Genomic DNA, 23,040 nt, shown 5'->3' on the forward strand with positions numbered 1-23,040 from the left:
CCGCGAGATCGTGACCTGGCTGAAGTTGGACGCCCAACCGACTGCGCCACCCAGGCACCCCAAGAAATAACTTTAAAAACTGGTAACAAGTAGGGGAGAGGGGGAAATGGGTGATGGGCACTGGGTGTCGCATGTAAGCCATGAACCACGGGAATCTAGCCCAAAAACCAAGAGCACACTTTACACACTGTATTTTGGCCACATTGATAATAAATTATATTAAAAAAATAAAATTCTAAATAAATAAATAATTGGACAAAGGAAAAAAGTAGAAAATAATAAAAAACTGAAAACGGAGGGACGCCTGCGAGGCTCAGTTGGTTGAGCATCTGACTTTGGCTCAGGTCACATCTCAGTTTGTGGGTTCGAACCCCATTGTGCTGACAGCTCAGAGCCTGGAACCTGCTTTGGATTCCGTGTCTCCCTCCCTCTCTGCCCCTACCCCGCTCACCTTTCTCTTTCTCAAAAATGGAGAAACATTTAAAAAAATAATAAAAACATCCTGATAACAGAAAAGTTTGAACACTGCCTACATATTTGATAATAAGCAATTACTGCTAATTTTGTGGGTGTGACAGTATCCTGGTCATGTTATTCAGAGATAAATTCCGGGGGTCCCTGGCTGGCTCAGTCCAGTACGCAACTTTTGATGTCGTGGTGGTGAATTCAAACCCCAGGAGGGGCATAGAGCTTTCTTTTTTTTTTAAGTTTATTTATCTATTTTGAGAGAGACAGAGACAGCGTGAGTAGGGGAGGGGCAGAGAGAGAGAGAGACAGAGAATCCCAAATAGGCTCTGCGCTGTTAGTGCAGAGCCAGATGTGGGGCTCAAACTCACGAAAGCTCAAACTCATGAGATGATGACCTGAGCCAAAACCCAGAGTTGGACACTTAACCGACTGAGCTACCCAGGCACCCCTGGGCATAGAGCTTTCTTAAAACACACACACACACACACACACACACACACACACACACACACACTCCTATACAGATATACAGCGATAAATTCTGAAATACTTAAAAATAATATAGCAACCTCAGATCTGCTTAAAGATACAGTGGGTACAAGAGTGTTCAGTAGCTGTTATAGTAACAACAGTAGTTTTTCTGCTTGTCAGTAATTCTTGCAAATGTGCAAACAGTGATTAAATGTAATGTTCTTTTATCACGTTAGTAAACAGCTGTATTCAATTTGTTAATATTTAACTTGCATTTTAACCTTCTTGTTCTGTCTGTGGTGTTTACATGTGGGGGTCTCACCCTACCAGATGGGTCCCCAAATGTGGGGCCACCATGAAGCGGAAGCTGGTGGCAGGGGGTGAAAAGAATTCACCCGAAACAGAATGAGGGAGATCGACTTCCTGAGTGCACCTCAAGGGAGCAGCGCTCCCTGTCAAGGGCAGGACAGCAGAGGGGAGGCCGTCTGCACAGGGCCGTGGGCGGGGGCTGTTTTGAAGGGGGAAGATGAGGCGGCAGGTATGGCCATGCATGGAAGTTTCCCTTTTTGGTAACTGCCTGGTTGTAAGTAGCCCCTTGGTCAGTTAGGGCCTGAAATGTCTGTATTCAGCCACGTGGTCCCTGTGGCCCTTTCTACGTTCCATCTCTCAAGACTGTTTGCCTCAGGGGCACCTGGGTGGCTCAGTCGGTTAAGCGGCTCAGGTCTTGATCTCTTGATCAGGTCTTGACCTGACTTCAGCTCAGGTCATGATCTCACGGTCCGTGAGTTCGAGCCCCGCGTGGGGCTCTGTGCTGACAGCTCAGAGCCTGGAGCCTGTTTCGGATTCTGTGTCTCCCTCTCTCTGACCCTCCCCCATTCATGCTCTGTCTCTCTCTGTCTCAAAAATAAATAAATGTTAAAAAAAAATTAAAAAAAAAAAAAAAAGACTGTTTGCCTCAATGTGGCCTCTACACTCTCCTTGTGCGACTGTCTCCTGTACTGTACCAGAAAGATTTCACAAGTCTCATGAATAATTTGGGAAGTCTAGATTTTTTTCTTTCTATTTTGTGAAATAGTTTTTCCATTGTAAGTTTTGGGCTCAAAATCCTTAGGGGTAGATATTTGACAATCTGATTCTTTTTTTTTTTTTTTTTTTTTTTTTTGAGAGAGAGAGAGCACATATGCAGGAGGGGCAGAGAGAGACAAAGACAATCCCAAACAGGCTCCATCTTGTCAACACAGAGCCCGACAAGGGGCTCAGTCTCAGGAACTGTGAGATCATGACCTGAGCCGAAATCGAGAGTCTGACACTTAACTGACTGGGCCACCCAGGCACTCCCAATTTGTTTTTAAACGGTAGTTAATGGATTTAAGTTTTCTAGTTCTTAGTCAATTTGGACACTTAGGTTTTCTAGAAAATTGTTCATCTCATCTGAATTTTCAAGTTTGTTGGCCTAAAGTTGTTTATACTAATCTTTTAGAGTGATTTTTTTGGAGATTTTAAAAATCACTGCTTTTTAGTGATACTTAAAAATCATTGCTATAATTGTAGCCATTTCTTCCTTTTTGAGTTTAATATTTTTCTGGGCCATCCTTTTTTTATGGATTAGTCCTGCATTATATATATCTATGTTAATCTTTTCAAAGAAGTGGATTTTGATAGTTTTTGTGTTTGGTTTTATGTCTTTGTATTTTGGTTTTCTGTACAGTAACTTACTCTGTATTTTTAAATTTACTTTGTTGCTGTTTTTCTACTTCTTGATTTGGTTGACTAATTCATGTATTTTCTCTGAAATTTATTTACTTTTTAAGAAATATATATGTACATTTTTTTAAAAATCTATTATGTTGGGGTGCCTGAGTGGCTGAGTCGGTTGAGCATCCCACTCTTGATTTCTGCTCAGGTCATGATCCTAGGGTCATGGGATGGAGCCCTGCATAGGGTTCTCCACTGAGCGTGGAGCCTGCTTAACATTCTCTCCCTCTCCCTCTCCCCCTTTCCCTGATCATGTGTGCATGTGCTCTCTCTCTCTCTCTCTCTCAAAAGCAATGAACAAATAAATAGATATCTAATATGTTAAAAAGGCTCATAATAAAAACAGAGGTCCCTGTTTCTTCTCAATGGCAACCACTTTCAAATTTTTAAGCTGTTTGCACTTATTTAAACTGTCTTCAGTATTTTCTTTTAATTTTTTTTTATTTTAACGTTTATTTATTTTTGAGACAGAGACACAGCATAAGCAGGGGAGGGGCAGAGAGAGAGGGAGACACAGAGTCTGAAACAGGCTCCAGGCTCCGAGCTGTCAGCCCAGAGCCCGACGCGGGGCTCGAACTCACGGACCGCGAGATCATGACCCGAGCCGGAGTCGGACGCTTAACCGACCGAGCCACGCAGGCGCCCCTAAACTGTCTTCAGTGTTTTTCAAGTTCATCAATTTGAGACATTTTTCGATTTCTTACTGCGTTAAGTGAGAATCTTGTTACGTCCATCCTTCCTACATTCTTAAACCATAATGCAGTTGTATTGCAAGTGTTGCCGTGTAGTTCTCCCACAAATTTTGGTTCTATCCATGTGCAGCACTTTCACTGTAACAACTGTATAAATACAGTTATTTATTTGGTTTAGTGCTGAACCATAATGAGTTTCTTTCTTGTGCAAATTCTGCTCTTCCTATTTTCAGTAATTGCCTTTTTATTCATTTTCTTTGTTTTCACTAAGTCCATGTAAAATGCCTCTCAATTCTGTTTTCCTCAAGGTCAAACCCGTCATACAGCCTTGCCATTTTTCTGAGGAGCCTTCGAGCCTCCTGAAGTCTGACGGATCCGTTACTCTCCAGGCATATATAACCCTCCTGGCATTGTGAGACGTCCCTTCACCCTTACGTATTCCCTCGGCTCATCTCTGTTTTGGATGTATTTCCTGGAAGCTTTTTTTCCTTTTTGGTAGATTATAATCTTATTACCTTCTGGAAAAAGAGCCCATATGAGCTAAGGTGTTCATAACTACAAAATACTTTATCTCGTCCTCATATTTGTTTGGTATTTTGGCCTTCTATATGAGTCCTGGAAAGGCAATTATTTTCCTTAAGAATTTTTCTTTTCATTTAAAACAGGGAATACTTTTTTCAAACCCATCAGAGAAATGGACAGCTTGGGTCTCATTGTGTTTTAAAGCATAGGTCAGTAATTGTATATGAAATTAACTGATCAGAGCACAACTTTTCAATGTTTAGAACAGAATAAGCTTCCCTGTAAAAGCAGCACGTTTGTGGCTTTTTTAAGTTTAGTGTTCTTCTTCACCCTCTCCTTCGACAGAATCCACACCAACCTCCTCATAATCCCTCTCAAGGACAGCCATGTCCTCCTGGGCCTCAGAGCACTCTCCTCCCTCCATGCCCTCACCCACATGCCAGTGAACAAAGGCACGCTTGGCATACGTCAGGCCAAACTTGTGGTCCAGGTGAGCCCAGGCCTCAGCAATGGCTGTGGTGTTGCTCACCGTGCCCACAGCTCGCTGTACTTTGGCCAGGTCTCCACCAGATACCACAGGGGGAGGCCGGTAATTAATGCCAACTTTGAAGCCAGCAGGGCGCCAGTCCACAAATGGCACGGTATGCTTGGTCTCGCTGGTGGCAGTGGCGGCATTGACCTCTTTGGGAACCACGTTGCCACAGTACAACAGGCAGCAAGCCGTGTATTTACCATGGCAAGGGTCACATTTCACTGTCTGCTTGGCTGGCTCAAAACTGTTCATGGTAGGGGCGCCTGGGTGGCTCAGGTAAGTGTCCAACTTCGGCTCAGGTCATGATCTTGTGGTTTGTGAGTTCGAGCCCTGCATCGGGCTCTGTGCTGACGGCTCAGAGCCTGGAGCCTGCTTCAGATTCTGTGTCTCCCTCTCTCTCTGGCCTTCCCCTCTTGAGCTCTGTCTCTCTCTCTCTCTCTCTCTCTCTCAAAAATAAACATTAAAAAAAAATTTTTTTTAAAGCTGTTCGTGGTAGGCTTTCTCAGCAGAGATGAAAGGAGCGTATGTGGCCAGAGGGAAGTGGACGCAGGGGTAAAGCACCCAGGTTGGTCTGGAATCTGTCAGATCAACATTCAGGGCTCCATCGAATCTGAAGGAAGCAGTGATGGAAGACACAGTTTGACCCGTCAACCTATTTAGGTCAGCGTGGGTTGGATGCTCGATATCGAGGTTGCCGCAACAGATGTCCTAGATGGCCTCATCGTCTGCCGTGAAGACACAATCAGAGTGCTCCAAGATGGTGTGGGTAGTGAGGATGGAGTTGGGCTCAACTACAGCTGCGGAGACCTGGGGGCTGGGTAAATGGAGAATTCCCGCTTGGACTTCTTGTCAGACTCGACAGGGTTGCGTCAGCAGGAGGTGAACCTGGAACCAGTTCCCCCTCCGTGGCTGTGGAAAACCAAGAGGCCCCAAAGACTCGTGCACAAGTCAGCCAGTTTCTGCATTCAGTCCAAGACAAGGTCAGTGATCTCCTTGCTGATGGTGTAGTGCCCTCAGGCGTAGTTATCGGGATCACTTCCCCTGTCTGCGGTGGGCTGCTCGGGGTGGAGGAGCCGGCGGTGGGTGCCAGTGCTTCCAGGTCTACAAACACTGCCCTGGGCATATGCTTGTCAGCACCCATCTCAGTGAAGAAGGTGTTGAAGGGCACATCCCTCCCCCATTGTTCTGACCAATGGGCGGGATGCCCTGTTCCAGGCAGTACAACTGGATGCCGGCCTGGCCAGCATGGATGGAGATGCGTTCACGTGGCTGCTGAGCGGGTGGTGGGGAGGACAGGGAGGGGCTGTTGCTTCTTACAGCATGTCTCTTAGGTGGTCGATGTAAGAACCTGCCTTCCCTCGGGATTTTGAAAGCAGGCAAAGCTAGATAGAAAGGGAACAATAAAGAGGTGCCAGGGTGACTCAGTCGGTTGGATGTCCAACTCCTGGTTTGGGTTCACATCATGATCTCACGGTTCGTGGGGTCAGGCCTTGCATTGGGCTCTGAGCTAACCATAGGGAGCCGGGTTGGGATCCTCTCTCTCCCTCTCTCTCTCTGCTCCTTCCCCACTTGCACGGGGCGTTTGTGTTCTCTCATTCTCAGGATGGATGAATAAACTTAAAAAAAAAAAAAAAGAACAGGGGTGCCTGGGTTGCTCAGTCGGTTGAGCATCTGACTTCGGCTCAGGTCATGATCTCACAGTCCGTGAGTTCGAGCCCCACGTCGGGCTCTGTGCTGACAGCTCAGAGCCTGGAGCCTGTTTCAGATCCTGTGTCTCCCTCTCTCTCTGACCCTCCCCCTTTCATGCTCTGTCTCCCTCTGTCTCAAAAATAAATAAACGTTAAAAACAAAAATGAACAGTGTTACCATTGAAAAGTCATACCTGTTACTGATTTGTATGTAACCTGTTTATCATCTCTTGGAACTTTTAGATCCTCTTATTTTTGGTATTCAAAGCTTTCATGATGATATGTTTAGTTCCAGTCTTTAAGAAATTGCCCGTTTCAATGGGTCAGTGCTTAGATATTTCACTGTTTTTAGGAATTTCTCCTGTATTTGTTTCTCTCTTCCTCCTGTTTTTTTCTTTCTGGAATTCTGAATAATCTGGTGTTGAACCTTTGAAATTGATCATATCATTTTCTTACATTTTCTTTCTCACTGCTTATCTCTTTTGGGAGGTCTGCTTGCTGGAAGAGTTCCTCAGCTTTATCTTTAAACCTTTTTACCTGTTTTTGGTTTCTGTTATGATTTTAAATTTCTTAAGATCTCTTAATTTGTGATTTTATATGTAAATAATAACCCATACATCCTATTAATGTTTTATGAGTAAAATCTCTCTCTGATGATTTTTAGATTTATATTATGAAAATTTCAGAACATAAAAAAAGTGTAATGATGGGGCACCTGGGTGGCTCAGACTGTTGAGAATCTGACTCTTGATTTCATCTTAGGTCACGATGTCAAGATTCATGAGATTGAACCCCACATTGGGTCTATGCTGACAGTGTGGAGCCTACTTCTGATTCTGTCTCTACCTCAGCCTGTCTCTCTCTCAAAATAAATGAATATTAAAAAAAAAAAAAAGATAATGAACACCCTGGTATCCATCACTATTTTGAAGCAGACCTTTTACACGATATATTGTAAATATTTCAGAATCTATCTCTAATAAGAACTCCTTTAAAAATTAAAACAATTGGGGCACCTGGGTGGCTCAGTAGGTTAAGCATCCAACTTTGGCTTAGTTCATCATCTTGCAGTTCATGGGTTCAAGCCCTGCATTGGGCTCTGTGCTGACAGCTCAGAGCCTGGAGCCTGCTTTGGATTCTGTGTCTCCTCTCTCTCCCCCTCTCTCTGGAAATATGTGAAGTAGAATTTACGCTTTTCTCAAAAAGATAGTCATTTGTCTTGACAGCATTTTGATAACTAGTGCATCCTTTTCCCCCATGATTTACACTGCTGCCTTTATCATGTACAAAATGGCCAGCTACACATCAACCTGTTTCTAAAGTTACTGTTTTACTTTTTATTATTGCCTCATTATCATTATGTTTAAGTTACTAGAGATTTATAACACATTTTGAAATATAGTAGGGGCAAAGCACTATTTTAATAATTGCCTTGTTATTCATGTAGCTTTGTTTTCCTATAAAACCTTAAAAAATCAGATGCTCGGGGCGCCTGGGTGGCGTAGTCGGTTGAGCGTCCGACTTCAGCCAGGTCACGATCTCGCGGTCCGTGAGTTCGAGCCCCGCGTCGGGCCCTGGGCTGATGGCTCGGAGCCTGGAGCCTGTTTCCGATTCTGTGTCTCCCTCTCTCACTGCCCCTCCCCCGTTCATGCTCTGTCTCTCTCTGTCCCAAAAATAAATTAAAAAAACGTTGAAAAAAAAATCAGATGCTCATTTCAAGAAGTCCCTGTTGAATATATAGATTAATGAAAATACAATTCAATTCTGGTCAGAGAAAAATTGAAACCAATATAATATTGGATCCATGATCATGATGAATGTCTCCATTTATTCAAATATTTTTTTCCTGTTTGTCCCTAAAGTCATTTAGTTTTTCTTATTAGTTCTGTAACTAGAAAAGAAATGAAACTTGGGGAATTAAGGAGCAAGTCCAGAGTACAATTCTTAACTTAAAAGGCTTTAACCAGAAGGCAAAATAAGTTCCTTTTTTGAACAGGAAACATAACTTTCTAATTTTGTTTTGCTCCTGAAAGAAGGGTATGGACGTGGGATGGGGGGGGTGGGGGATGGGAGGACCTCCTTCCCAAAACCTTAACTGCTGTGGACTCATTCAGCTTATTCGATAAATATTTGTTGAGTGTCTGCCATATGCTGGGAAATGTTCTAGGTACTCGGAATACAGGAATCAACAAATCGGATGGAAATCTATTTCTATATGGTTTACCCCAAAGAGACAGACCTTTCTGGTTTTAAGGACATAGAATCTACCTGTCAAAGATATTTGTCTAAATAAAAATGCCAACTTATCAAACTCAACACCCAAAAAACAAATAATCCAGTGAAGAAATGGGCAAAAGATATGAATAGACACTTCTCCAGAGAAGACATCCAGATGGCCAACCGACACATGAAAAAATGCTCAACTTCACTCATCATCAGAGAAATACAAATGAAAACCACAAAGAGATAACACCTTACACCTGTCAGAATGGCTAACGTTAACAACTCAGGCAACAATTGGCGAGGATGCGAAGAAAGAGGATCTCTTTTGCACTGTTTTTGAAATGCAATCTGGTGCAGCCACTCTGGAAAACAGTATGGAGGTTCCTCAAAAAACTAAAAATAGAACTACCCTATGACCCAGCAATTGCACTACTAGGTATTTATCCAAGGGATACAGGTGGGCTGTTTCAAAGGGACACATGTACCCCAATGTTTATAGCAGCACTATCAACACTAGCCAAAGTATGGAAAGAGTCCAAATGTCCATCGATGGATGAATGGATAAAGAAGATGTGGTGTATATATATACACACACACACACACACACACACACACACACACACACACACAATGGAGAATTACTCGGCAATCAAAAAGAATAAAATCTTGCCATTTGCAACCACATGGATGGAAATGGAGGGTATTATGCTAAGTGAAATTAGAGAAAAACAAATATCATATGACTTCACTCATATGAGGACTTGGAAGAGACAAAACAGGTGAACATAAGGGAAGGGAAACAAAAATAATATAGAAACAAGGAGGGGAACAAAACAGAAGAGACTCATAAATATGGAGAATAAACTGAGGGTTACTGGAGGGGTTGTGGGAGGGGGAATGGGCTAAATGGGTAAGGGGCACTAAGGAATCTACTCCTGAAATCATTGTTGCACTATATGCTAACTACTTTGGATGAAAATTTTAAAAAATAAAATAAAATAAAAATAAATGCCAATTCTGTATTTTTTCCCATTAAAACTTAACTCTATTGTATTGAGATGGGGGCTCTCATTTGGAGGTTATCATCTAATCTTCAAAAAGTGAGACTTGTAAAAATATTAACCTAATAAATTATTGCATGATTTGTTGTGATCCTTAAAGTCTAAGCACTAATTTTTTGTATACACACTGTTTTTTTTTTTTAATTTATTTTAAAGCTATCGTAAAAATTATTTAGGAAAGTGTTATACCATCTAATTAACATTGTTATGACCTTCTTCCCAACGTTTGGATCATGGTTTGTGCTTCTTTGTAGATCCCATTCAATTTCTAGATAGAATAAATTATCATGAGAAAATACAGACTTTGGGAAGAGAGACTGAATTGGAGGTAAACAAATGAACATTTGTTTCAAAGTCACATATCTACCTTTAACAACTTTAATAAAATTCCTGAGTAGAGTAGCAGCCACATCATCAGTGTTGTTGATCATGTGTGTTATTCAGTTAAAAACATCAAGTGATATGTAGAAAAGTAAGCCTACCTAAAATAGTTGTGTTTAACAGGAAAATTATTTTTCCATTCCAGAAGGTAACTAAAAAGTGCACACAAAATTAAACAACCATGCTTCTTTTAGCTGGTTCTCTTTAGCTTTAATCTTTTTTCTTTTAATAATGCATGCTCCTGGGGCACCTGAGTAGCTCAGTCAGTTGAGTGTCTGACTTGATTTTGGCTCAAGTCATGATCTTGTCAGGCTCGGGGGATCGAGCCCCTTATTAGACTCTGTGCTGACAGCACAGAGCCTGCCTGGGATTCTCTTTCCCTCTCTCTGCCCCTCCCCTGTTCTTTCTCTCTCTCTCTCTTGAAAGAAATGGAAAAACTTTAAAAAATAATAATAATGCATGCTTCTCCCACCCATTACTGACAAATAGTCTCCAGGAGAAACCAGTATAAATAACCACGATGACTATTTTGCATGTGACTACAAATCCTAGTAAAGATTTTAAGGGCACCTGGGTGGCTCGGTTAGTTGAGCATCTCTCTCTGTCTCAAAAATAAATAAAAACATTTAAAAAAAAAAAAAAAGATTTTAAGCTGGCCAAACCCTGCTGGGGTAGTGGAGGGGGTCTACAATTTTTCTTTTTACCTTGCCACCTATGGGGCCCTGTTTCCACCTTTCTTCTTTCACCTGAACCTGCCTCTTTGGCTGCAGGGAGGATACCCAGTGAAATGTATCCATGCTGTGGTTGGATCAGAGAAACAAGAAATATCCTGATCTCTCTGCTCTGTTGTGCAAGCAGATATCACTTTTAGACTCTCAAGATGGCAGCCATTAACCTGTCCTCCATAAGGGCTCTGTCGACACAGGACTCTATTTCTATGTGAGAAACACTGAGGAAGAAAGGATGATGGCTTGATTTCCCACAACGTGGTTACAGGGACCAGTGACCTTTAAGGATGTGGCTGGGGAGTTCACCCAGGGGTGGATGATGCTTGATTCTGCTCAGAGAAGAATTTACAGAGATGTGATGTTGGGAAGCTATATAAATCTTACCTCAGTGGAATATCAATTACAGAAGCCTACTGTGATCTCCCTGTTGGGTAAAGAAGAGATAAGAACTATGAGAAAGAGGGGCGCCTGGGCGGCTCAGTCAGTTGAGCATCTGACTTTGGCTCAGGTCATGATCTCGCAGCTCGTGGGTTCGAGCCCCATATCAGACTCTGTGCTGACAGCTCAGAACCTGGAGCCTGCTTGGGATTCTGTGTTTCCCTCTCTCTCTACCCCTCCTCCACTCGTGCTCTGTTTCTCTCTGTCTCAAAAATAAATATATATATATATATACTATGACAAAGCGAATTCTCCAAGGCACCTATCCAGTCTAGTAGATTCAACTTAAAAGACTCCACTCTTGGGGCGTCTGGGTGGCTCAGTCGGTTAAGCGTCCGACTTCGGCTCAGGTCATGATCTCGCGGTCCATGGGTTCGAGTCCCGCGTCGGGCTCTGTGCTGACAGCTCAGAGCCTGGAGCCTGTTTCAGATTCTGTGTCTCCCTCTCTCTGACCCCCCCCCCCCCCCCGTTCATGCTCTGTCTCTCTCTGTCTCAAAAATAAGTAAACGTTAAAAAAAAAAAAAAAAAAAAAGACTCCACTCTTAAGCAGAATATTTGTAAGGAAAAATCCTATAGTGCAGTGAAAATGATAAGATTCATAATGGATGATTGGTCTTCCACATTAAGTGAAGACCAAGAATTCCATAAGACCAGAAAACAGTGCAAGATCCCAGGGAGAAATATGAGGCAAGTGACCCAAAAGAAAACAGCATCTCAGGAGAGATTCTATGACCATCATGAATTAGAGGAAAACTCTAAACTTAAATCAAAACTTGTTTTTTTCAAGAGAGTCTCCACTAAACATTGCCATAAATGCTACTTAGTATTGAGTGTTTGAAATATAATTCAATCTGGGGTGGCTGGGTGGCTCAGTCAGTTAAGCATCTGACTTCAGCTCAGATCATGATCTCACGGTTTGTGAGATCAAGCCCCGCATTGGACTCTGTGCTGACAGCTCAGAGCCTGGAGCCTGCTTCGAATTTTGTGTCTCATTGTCTCTCTGCCCCTCCCCCACTTGTGCTCTGTCTCGATCTCTCAAAAATAAATGTGAAAAAAAATTTTTAAAAAGAACATAATTCAATCTTGGGGTGCCTGGGTGGCTCAGTAAGGTAAACGTCCGACTTAGGCTCAGGTCATAATTTCATGGTTCATGGGTTTGAGCCCTGCATCAGGCTCTGTGCTCAGAGCCTGGAGCCTGTTTCAGATTCTGTATGTCTCTCTCTCTCTCTCTCCGCCCCTCACCTGCTCATGCTTTGTCTCTCAAAATAAATAAATGTTTTTTAAAAAAATCAATCTTAAACAATTACAAGAAACTGGGAATCTCTGTGAAAGTCATACATAGGATAGAGCTCTGTGACACCTTGGAAAAAACTCAAACAGCACAAAAAGAGTATGCATGTTTCAAATATGGCGAACACTTCAAACATAATAATATGCTTCCTATATATAACAATTTAATCCCTATGAATGTAATAAAAGCAAGGCTTTTTGTCATTATCCATCCCTTAGGCAACAAGAGCAAACTCCTAGTGAAAAGAAATATCATGTAATCAATGTGGGAAAGCATTCAAAAGAAATTCTAATCTTATTTTGCACAAGAAAAGTCACATGGGTGTATGAGTGTAATCAACGTGGAAAAGCATTCAGTCAGAAAACATCTGTTAAGGTTCATGTGAGAACTCACACCAGAGAGAAACCTTATGAATGTAATCATTGTGGAAAATCCTTTGGCACAAGTTATCCTATAGTGCACAAGAGAATGCACACTGGGGAGAAACTATGAATGCAGTGGCTGTGGAAAAGCCTTTACAACAAGCTCGCACCTTAAAGTTCACAAGAAAATACACACTCAAGAGAATCTCTATGAATCCAATGACTGTGGGAACGTTTTTAGGGTTTCTCATCCCTTAGGATACATGTGAGAACTCATACTGGAGAGAAATCCTATCAATGTAACGAATGTGGGAAGACCTTCAGTGTTTCCTCTTGCCTTAGGAGACACACGAGAACTCACACTGGTGAAAAACCCTATGAATGTATTCAGTGTGGAGAAGCCTTCAGTTGGAGTTGTTCGCTTACTATGCACAAGAGAATTCATACTGGGAGAGAAACTGTATAAATGTTATGAATGTAGAATTGCTTCTTTCATTGTCTTAAAGTGAACTCCAACTCATTGTTACAGTGTTTGTTATCCAAAATAAGCATGTAAAACTATATAGTCCTCTAAAACACCTCTTCAGCAATGTAATACATTTTGGTCTGTGTTAGTTTAATTCTAAATGTATACATGTATCACAACTTTTTGAATCTATATGGGTTTAGAATTATGCTTTTTAAAATATGATTTGAAGTTTGCAGTTATCTTCTTAATGATTTCTAAGTTAATTGCATTATGTTTAGAGGAGCTGGAGTATCTGATACTACTTTATTGGTATTTTCTTTCTGGCCTGTTGTGGCAGATACTGTTACTAGTCAGTCAGGCATCCATCTCATCTTTTCCTACTGATAACCCTATTTTGGCTCACACTAGCAATATGTCCAGTTATAAAACTCCTCGCAGTCTCCTTGCAGCCAAGTGTAGCCATTTTCCTCATCTTGAGAATCAAAACTAGTATCACTGGAAACAGACCTATGTAGCTTTTTCTCTTTGCCTTTGGCACTTCACCTTTTATACCTTCCTGGTTGTTTTCCCTTCGAGTTTTCCATTCCTAGAGCTGAAAGAGCCATCTGTGGCCTTGAGAATGATAACCATGGCCTAAGGATGGTATAAAAGAAGGAGATCCTGATTCCTCAGAGACCTATTTAAATAGCTGTACCAGCAGTATACTGCTTGTATTTGGCTATTTTTATGTGAGAAAAGTAAGCTTATTGATTAAAAAAAAAAACATACATACAGTCAACAGAGTAACCTTGTTTTTAAAAAAGAAAAAAGGCCACCAAAAAAAAAAAAAAAAAAGAAAGAAAGAAAGAAAAAGCCCACAGAGGTATGTAGAGTTAAATATTTTATGTTTGATGCATGTGTTTGGATAGGAACATAGGGAAGGGAGGAATAGAAGAAGAATATTTACAGAACTCTTGTGCTTAGGCTAGAAATGATGATAGAACCAAGGTCACTGAACCAAGTGATCAGAGAAGCAGGGAATCCCAAACATTTCAGTATTAGAAATCAAGTTTTCACAGAAAGGGGAAGTTAATTGCTGAATGAAGCCCATGAGATTTTGCTAGTTGGTCCTATAAAAACTGACTAGCTTGGCTCTAATATATTAAGAAACAAAACATAGAGGAGTCTATGATGGAAGAAAGAGGCAGTAGCTGCAGTTTTTGTCATGTTAACTTTATAGAGTTTGAGACATCCAGATGAACCAGGCGCACTTCTGGACCAGAGGAGGTGTCCAGGATGAAGATACAATTTTAGCAACATCAGTAGATAGACTACAGTAGGTCTTGTGGAGGCAACTAACATTGCAGAGAGAAAGTGGATGGTGTGAGAAGAGAATGTCTGCTACTGACCATGAAGACCTGCTCTATTTAAAGGTAGGCTGAATAAAGGAGTCTTAGTAGATAAGAGGAAAACCAGAAAGACTGGAGTTTTGCCAAACCAAGACAAACCAGTGTCTCAAGAAGGAAAGTAAAGTCAGTTCTTTTAAATGCTCTTTAGAGGTGAGATTAGATGATGAAGTCTTAAAAAGTGAACATATCATAGAGCAACATGAGGAATACTGTTAACCTTAGTTGGAAATAATACATTAAGGATGGATGGTAGGTTGGGTAGGTTTAGTAATCAATAAAGGACAAATAAGAACTGAATATAGACAAGTGTGAATAGGACAAAGTGTAGTAATTACAGAAAGATGTGGCCAAGGCAAAAGATTTTTTTTTAATTTATTTTGAGACAGTGCACGTGCACAACTGGAGGAGAGGCAGAGGATGAGAGCGCGAGAATCCCAAGCAGGCTCCACATTGTCATTGCGGAGCCTGACGCGAGGCTTGAACCCACAAACTGGGAGGTCATGAGCCAAAATCAAGAGATGGGTGCTTAATCTACTGAACCATCCATGCGTCCGTGGCAAAAGATTTTTAAAGTAATGGGAAACTAGAACATGTTTAAGTCCTAACGTAATATACCCAGTTTGGAGAGATTAAATATGCAGATGTAAAAAGAGAGATAGTCAATCACACAAAGTTCCTGAGAGGGGGTTGCAGGTGTCTGGGCACAGAGAGATGTATTAATGTTACCTCGAAGAAGATACTTCCACCACAAAGGAAGGGAGGAGTGGGTGGGCTGGTTTTAATTTCTGCTTATTTACTTATAGCTAAGTTAATGGAGCTGCCCTCAGAGCATCCGAAGTGTAAAGTGTTCTTTGGTTTTTTTAAGAGTTACTTTCTGAATGAAGGAAAACTTCCAGATTTATTCTATGAGGCCAGAATTACCCCAAACCCAAAACCAGATAAAGACTCCACTAAAAACAAGAACTACAGCCAATATCCTTAATGAATATGGATGCAAAAATTCTCAATAAAATACTAGCAAGTAAAATCCAACAATATATTTAAAAAATCACTCACCACAGGGGCGCCTGGGTGGCGCAGTCGGTTAAGCGTCCGACTTCAGCCAGGTCACGATCTCGCGGTCCGTGAGTTCGAGCCCCGCGTCGGGCTCTGGGCTGATGGCTCGGAGCCTGGAGCCTGTTTCCGATTCTGTGTCTCCCTCTCTCTCTGCCCCTCCCCCGTTCATGCTCTGTCTCTCTCTGTCCCAAAAATAAAAAAAATTAAAAAAAAAACGTTGAAAAAAAAATCACTCACCACAATCAAGAGGAATTTACTCCTGGGTTGCAAGCATGGTTCAATATTCGCAAGTCAATCAACATGATACACATTAATTTAAAAAAAGGATGAGAGCCATATGATCATTTCAATAGGTGCAGAAAAAGCATTTGACAAAGTACAGCATCCATTCATGATAAAAAAAAAAAAAAACAAAAAAAAAACGAAGCAGGTTTAGAAGAACATACCTCAACATAATAAAGGCCATGTATTAACCCACAGCCAATACCATCCTCAATGGGGAACGGCAGAGCTTTTCCACTACGATCAGAAACAACACAAGGATGTCCACTCTCACTACTGTTAAATAACAGTAACATAACATAGTACTGGAATTTGTAGCCTCAGTCATCAGACAATGAAAAGAAATAAAAGGCATCCAAATAGGCAAGAAACAAGTCAAACTTTCACTCTTTGCAGATGACCTGAAACCCATAGAGAAAACCTGAAAGACTCTACCAAAAACCTGCTAGAACTGATACATGATCTCAGTAAAGTCACAGGATATAAAATCAGTGTACACAAATCCAATGCATTTATACACCAATAATGATGTGGCAGAAAGAGAAATTAAGGAATCCCATTTACAATTGCACCAAAAACAATAAGATACATAGGAATAAACCTAACCAAAGAGGTGAAAGACATGTATTATGAAAACTATAAAACACTAATGAAAGAAATTGAAGATGACACAAAGGCTCATGGGTAGGAAGAACAAATACTGTTAAAATGCCAATACTACCCAAAGCAATCTACATATTTAACACAATGCCTATCAAAATACCAACAGTTTTCACAGAGCTAGAACAAGCAATCCTAAAATGTGTATGGAACCGCAAAAAAACCGTGCATAGCCAAAGCAATCTTTTTTTTTTTTTTTTCCTGAAGTTTATTTGAGAGAGTGAGTGGGGGAGAGTCAGCGAGTGAGGGAGAGAGAATCCCAAGCAGGCTCCTCACCATTAGCACAAAGCCTGATGCGGGGCTCTATCTCAAGAACCATGAGATCATGACCTGAACCGAAATGGGTTCTCTGCCCATTTTAAAATTAGATTATTTAACTTCTTTAGCATTGAGTTGAACAAGTTCTTTATATATCTTGGCTATTAACCCCTTATTGGACATACTGAGTGTAAATATTTTCTTTCATTCACTAGGTCGCCTTTTCATTTTGTTGATTTCCTTTGCTGTTCAAAAGCTTTTTATTTTTGGTATAATACCAATAGTCTATTTCTGCTTTTGTTTTCCTCTCCTAAGGAGACATGTCTAGCAAATGTTGCCAAGGCAAATGGCCAAGAGATTATTGCCTGTGTTTCCTTTTAAGAGTTTTAAGATTTCAGGTCTCACATTTAAGTCTTTGAGTTTATTTTTGTGTATCATGCAAGAAAGTGGTCATTTCCCCAACAGCACTTATTGAGATGTCTTTTCTCCATTATATATTCTTCCCTCCTTTGTCATAGATTAATTGACCATATAGGCGAGGGCTTATTTCTGGCTCTCTGTACTGTTCCATTGGTCCATGTATTCCTTGATCTGTCTTATTAGTGGTTATTTCTGAGTCATAATTTTCTTTTACCTGTCTGTTCTCTAGTCTATGTAGTAAACAGAACTAAGTTTTCTGTTCTTTTTAGGTGAACAATTCCATCATGAACTAATTTCCAAAAGCATGATTATAATGTCTTCAAAGTCATACATAGATTTGCTTAGACTGTTATTGGATATCGATTCTATCCATTTTTGAAGTATCAGATAATTTTTTTTTTTATGTTTTTAAACTGTCTTTACTACCCCAACTTTTTGAAAGCAAACCTTTTGAAAAAGCATGTTTTAAAGTATTGCTTAAGAGTGTGGGCTCTTTTTAGACTTCATCTAAGTGGACTTTGAGGCTAAATTCAAAGCAGAGGGAAACAAGTAAGATGGTAGGATAAGAATAGGGGAACCTGTGTTAGATAAGGCAGTCAAGAAAGGTCCCCAGGTGACCATCAGCCAGAATCTGAAGGAAAGGTAGTAGTCCTCCTTGGCGGGGTGGGGGGAACAGGAGAGCTTTCTGAATAGAACAACAAGAGTCAAAGTCCTCATTCAGACCATGGCATATTTTTCCTCTCTCTCCCCTCCCCCATCTCTGTTTCAGTATTTTTGTTATTGATTCACCTTCCAGTTTACTATCTTTAGTTATGTGTTCAATTTGTGTTTAGTCCATCTATTCAATTCTTAATTTCAGATATGGTATTTTCAATTCTAGAATAGCCACTTGCCTTTCTTATAGATTCTTCTTACTAGTTGAAATGGTTTTTTTCTTCCATTCTTTCCTGTATTTTAACATATTAACCATACATCAAAATCCTTGTCTAAAACCCCCAATATCTAGGCACCTGTATGTCTGCTTCTCTCGTCTGTTTTGTCTCATTGATTACAGGCATACCTCAGAGATACTGTGGATTCAGTTCCAGACCACTACAGGAAAGCACAATATCGCAAGAAAGGAAGTCAAATGATTTTTGTTTCCCAGTGCATATGTTATGTTTACTCTTCAGTCTATAAAGTGTGCTATATTGTTCATTTCTATTTAAAAAAAACACACACCTTAGTTTTTAAAATACTTTATTGCTAAAAAAAAAATGCCAACCACCACTTGGGCCTTCAGTGACTCATAATCTTTTTGCTGGTAGAGGATCTTGCCTTGCTGTTGATGGCTGCTGACTGATCAGGGTGGTCGTTGCTGAAGGCTGGGGTGGCTGTGGCAATTTCTTAAGATAAAGAAGTTTGACCCATCAATTGACTCTTCCTTTCAAGAATGATTTCTCTATAGCACATGATGCTGTTTGATAGCTTTATACCCAGAGTAGAATTTCCTTCAAAATTAGAGTCAGTGCTCTCAAATCCTGCCACTGCTTTGTCAACTAAGTTTATGTAATAATTTAAATCCTTTGTCATTTCCACAATCTTCACGGCATCTTCACCAAGACTAGATCCCATCTCAAGGAACCACCTTCTTTGCTCATTGATAAGAAGCAACTCCTCATCTGTTAAAATTTTATCATGAGATTGCAGCAATTCAATATAATATTAACGAAAAATAAATATTATGAGAATCACCAAAATGTGACACAAAGACATACAGTGGGCAAATACTGTTGGAAAAATGGCACAGATAGACTTGTTCAACACAGGGTCGCCACAAACCTTCAATTTGTTAAAAAAAAAAAAGTTTTTGCAAAGCACACTAAAATGAAGTATATCTATATATGTTCCTGTCCTTCACATGCCTAGTAATTTTTTTTTAATTGTGTACCAGACATCATGTTTCAAAGAACCACAGGAGCTCTAGGTTACATTACCTTCTACCAGAGAGTTTCTCCTTTCCTCTGTTTGAGGTGCTAATCACCTCAGTCCCATAAGTTTGAGCTGGGTCAGAGCTACACTGAATTTTTAATAAGCCTCATGTTAGCCTTGTTTAGCCTTTGTATTTTAGGCAGGACTCTCCTAAAGCTTTTAAATCTGAGGCCTTGGTAGGTCCTAGTCTCCTTAACCTCCTACCTCATGCAGCTTCAAATTTTCACAGATGGCTTGAGGAGAAGACTGGCTACTTATTTTGGGCAGTCGCCCGTCTCTAGTGGGCTTTTCATTCCTAAATACCACAGACACTGCAGATACTTCACTCTTTCAGCTTTTATTCTAGCCACCCAGGGTTCTGCACAGCCCTAAAATTCAGCATATGTCCCAGGAGAGGGAACCAGCTGTGTGCACTTGAAGATTCTCAAGTTGCTAATCTGCCACGTCACCTTCAAATGACCACAAAAACTTGAGATTTCCCTCTGGAATTTTGGTCCATTTAGTCATCATTGCTTCCACAGTTCAAATATGCCTTTAAAAATATGATTTTTGAGGGGCGCCTGGGTGGCGCAGTCGGTTAAGCGTCCGACTTCAGCCAGGTCACGATCTCGCGGTCCGTGAGTTCGAGCCCCGCGTCGGGCTCTGGGCTGATGGCCCGGAGCCTGGAGCCTGTTTCCAATTCTGTGTCTCCCTCTCTCTCTGCCCCTCCCCCGTTCATGCTGTGTCTCTCTCTGTCCCAAAAATAAATAAAAAACGTTGAAAAAAAAATTAAAAAAAAAATATGATTTTTGAGGGGCACCTGGGCGGCTCGGTCGGTTGAGCACCTGACTCTTAATTTCAGCACAGGTCATGATCTCATGTTTGGTGGGATCAAGCCCCACATCGGGCTCCGTGTTGGGAGCACAAAGCCTGCTTGGGATTCTCTCTCTTTCTGCCCCTACTCCGTTCACAGTCTCAAATAAATACACACTTAAAAAACAACAACAAAAAACTACTAAAGGGGCGCCTGGGCTCAGTTGGTTAAGCATCCGACTTTGGCTCAGGTCATAATCTCCCGGTTTGTGGGTTCAAGCCCTGCATTGGGCTCTGTGTTGACAGTGTGGACCCTGCTTGGAATTCTCTCCCTCTCTCTCTGCCCTTCCCCGGCTCGCATTCTCGCTCTCAAAAATAAACATTAAAAAAAACTAGTAAAAATATATTTGTATTTTATCTGCTTTATCTGGTTGTTGCCACAATACTTCATCCTATTTGAAAGTAGACTTGTTGAAAACATTAGAAGTAGCAGTTGAATCCAACCTGATAGTAACATCACATTCATTTGAAGAGAGAACAGTAAAAACTGGTTCACATTCTACACTCACAACAGCATGACAGCTGCATCTAGGAGTTGCCAGATGTGGACAGTCATTCAGCTGTAGACCTAGCTTGACAGTATACAATATAATTATCCCGAAGGTAAAGTCAATTCAGGAAGATTTCCCGCAGTAATTATACAGGAGTCATATTCCAGAAGATATCATGTGTCATGTGAATGACTACCCAATATGCTCTTCTATAAAGGATAGACCTATTCATTTGGAGTATGATGCTTTTATACTATATGGGTAACTGAACAGATGACAACAGAATAATGAAAATACTGTGTCTGTCTCAGTTCAAATAATGGTTGCATTCCTGAGCATGTTTCACTAAACTTTACACATCTCGAATATGCAACCCTAAGAAAACTGTCTGAAATACAAACTACTACATAGATCAAAATGCTTTAGCTGGGGATCACCTGGTTGACTCAGTCAGTTAAGCACCCAACTCCCGATTTTGGCTCCAGTCATGATCCCAGGACCATGGGATAGAGCCCCACATTGAGCCCCATGTTGAGCTCTGCACTGGGAACAGAGCCTGCTTAGGATTCTCTCTCCCTCTCCCCTTTCCTCGCTCATTCTCTCTCTCTCCCTCTGTCTCTCTCTGTCTCTCTCTCTCTCTCAAAAAAAAAAAAAAAAAGCGTTCAAGCTGGATGTTTACCCCCTCATGTGTATTGAGATGGTCATACTATAGGTCACCATTGTTTCTGTCTCAAGCATACAAATAGGAACTGAAATAATATTATTTTCTACAAGTGACCTAAAATGCAGTATCGGGGTGTCTGGGTGGCTCAGTCGGTTAAGCGTCCGACTTCAGCTCAGGTCACGATCTTACAGTTTGTGGGTTCGAGCCCCGCGTCGGGTCCTGTGCAGACAGCTCAAAGCCTGGAGCCTGCTTCAGATGCTGTGTCTCCCTCTCTCTCTGCCTCTCCCCCGCTCATGCTCTGTCTCTCTCAAAAAGAAACATTACAAAAAATAAATAAAGTGCAATATCATCCATGCGTTTTTCTCCTACTGTTTGCTGTTTATCTTAGTGTGTCTGGCTATTTTTACAGGATTTCTCCTTGAAAAACAGGCAACTTTCTTTTTTGGGTTTCCGCTACCATTGGAAAGCACTACAGCTTACAAAAAGTGATTATGTTAAATATGGAAAGATGTAACAGATTTGTGTGCTAAAATTGAGAAAGAAAGCAACTATGAACCTTGCTAGCACCTTCTTGCTATGACAAATAAAACATACTGTATAACAGAATTCCCACAAACCATTCACTTTCTTTCTTACTTAGTAGTGTCTTAACATCTCTTATTGTATAATCTAGAAACTACGTATTTAAATTTAATTAAAAATAATGGCATAGTTCTTATTTTCTGAACTATCTCAACCACAAATTGACGAGAATACCTTTAGGATGAGTTACATAGTTCAGGATGATGTTGCATGAAGGGAATTTTATGGGCAAATTGTTATTTTTGAAAGAATGATTCAGGCAATTTGGTAAGCTGGGCCACTACCTGCAAAGGTGCTCCCTGCCTGATTGCCCCACACTTACCTGATCAGAGGCCTCTTATCATTTTTTCTCCATCATTCTTTGATTCTTTCCCTTGCTCCAGTAAGGAGGTCACATTTGATTTAGAAACAGAGTCCTGCTTACAAGAAGGAAAAAATAGATACTTCAAAATATTATGGTTCCTCCTAGATCCAGACCCAATCTCTTAATATAAAGGCAGAAAAGCTATTACAAGAAAAGCAAAAGCAGAAGGAAATAAGCAAGCCACTTCCCACTTGTACCAATTTTAATTCATTCTCTCAAGAACATGGAGAAGGAATCCAGGTGGGCAATTTAAAGCCCACTCCCTATTTCCTAAAGAGAAAGCAAAGATACCTAAGTTCAGGTTCTAAATTTGCAGGAATAGTAACCTTGGATGAGGTTCCCATAGTTCTCAGTCATTATGTTCCCACATAACTTCTGCTCAGGGTCCAATCAGCCCCTTCCTCCTGAGACAAGTCTGTGGCCACGTCTAAATGTTACAAACCTCTAAAGTGATAAGTACATTTGGGGCGCCTGGGTGGCTCAGTCGGTTGAGCTTCCGACTTTGGCTCAGGTCACGATCTCACTGTCTGTGAGTTCGAGCCCCGCGTCGGGCTCTGTGCTGACAGTTCAGAGCCTGGAGCCTGCTTCGGATTCTGTGTCTCCCTCTCTCTCTAACCCTCCCCCGCTCATGCTCTGTCTGCCTCAAAAATAAAACATTAAAAAAAAATTAAAATTATAAATACATTTTTGTTCACCAAAGGCCCCCATATGGTGCTAGGAAAATAATGCCAGGCACACCAAAGGAAAGGGAAGATTTGGTTTTTTTTTTTTTTTCTTTTTTTTTTTTTTTTAATTTTTTTTTTTTTTTCAACGTTTATTTATTTTTGGGACAGAGAGAGACAGAGCATGAACGGGGGAGGGGCAGAGAGAGAGGGAGACACAGAATCTGAAACAGGCTCCAGGCTCTGAGCCATCATCCCAGAGCCTGATGCGGGGCTCGAACTCACGGACCGTGAGATCGTGACCTGGCT

At 41.0% G+C, this 23,040-nt stretch overlaps 2 protein-coding genes, 1 long non-coding RNA gene and 1 pseudogene across 3 annotated transcripts; 1 reads left to right on the plus strand and 3 right to left on the minus strand.

The window, feature by feature from the left end:
- Nucleotides 1-4,099: 4,099 nt before the first annotated feature.
- LOC132677198 (tubulin alpha chain-like) lies at nt 4,100-4,705 on the minus strand. The gene has a single exon (XM_078436017.1). It carries the CDS (start codon nt 4,690-4,692, stop codon nt 4,222-4,224), a length of 471 nt encoding a protein of 156 aa, XP_078292143.1. The 5' UTR covers nt 4,693-4,705; the 3' UTR covers nt 4,100-4,221.
- Nucleotides 4,706-4,917: 212 nt separating this feature from the next.
- Nucleotides 4,918-5,689, minus strand: LOC144612723 (tubulin alpha-1A chain pseudogene; annotated as a pseudogene).
- A 6,726-nt stretch (nt 5,690-12,415) lies between these two features.
- On the plus strand, nt 12,416-13,703 carry ZNF891 (zinc finger protein 891; the record flags this gene model as incomplete). Its single annotated transcript, XM_078435333.1, is given in 5 exon segments — nt 12,416-12,500; nt 12,503-12,572; nt 12,574-12,735; nt 12,737-12,849; nt 12,852-13,703. Coding segments are annotated over 5 exon segments (657 nt in total), but the record flags the coding sequence as incomplete, so codon positions are not given.
- Nucleotides 13,704-18,367: 4,664 nt separating this feature from the next.
- Nucleotides 18,368-22,821, minus strand: LOC145712961 (uncharacterized). The gene is made up of 2 exons (XR_014135844.1): nt 19,916-22,821; nt 18,368-19,676 (listed from the first exon to the last, which is right to left on the minus strand). It is a non-coding gene; the product is annotated as an uncharacterized LOC145712961 (long non-coding RNA).
- Between the last annotated feature and the right edge of the window lie 219 nt (nt 22,822-23,040).

The sequence above is a fragment of the Panthera onca genome, chromosome D3, assembly GCF_046562875.1.
Source record: "Panthera onca isolate mPanOnc1 chromosome D3, mPanOnc1 haplotype 2, whole genome shotgun sequence".
Lineage (NCBI taxonomy): Eukaryota > Metazoa > Chordata > Mammalia > Carnivora > Felidae > Panthera > Panthera onca.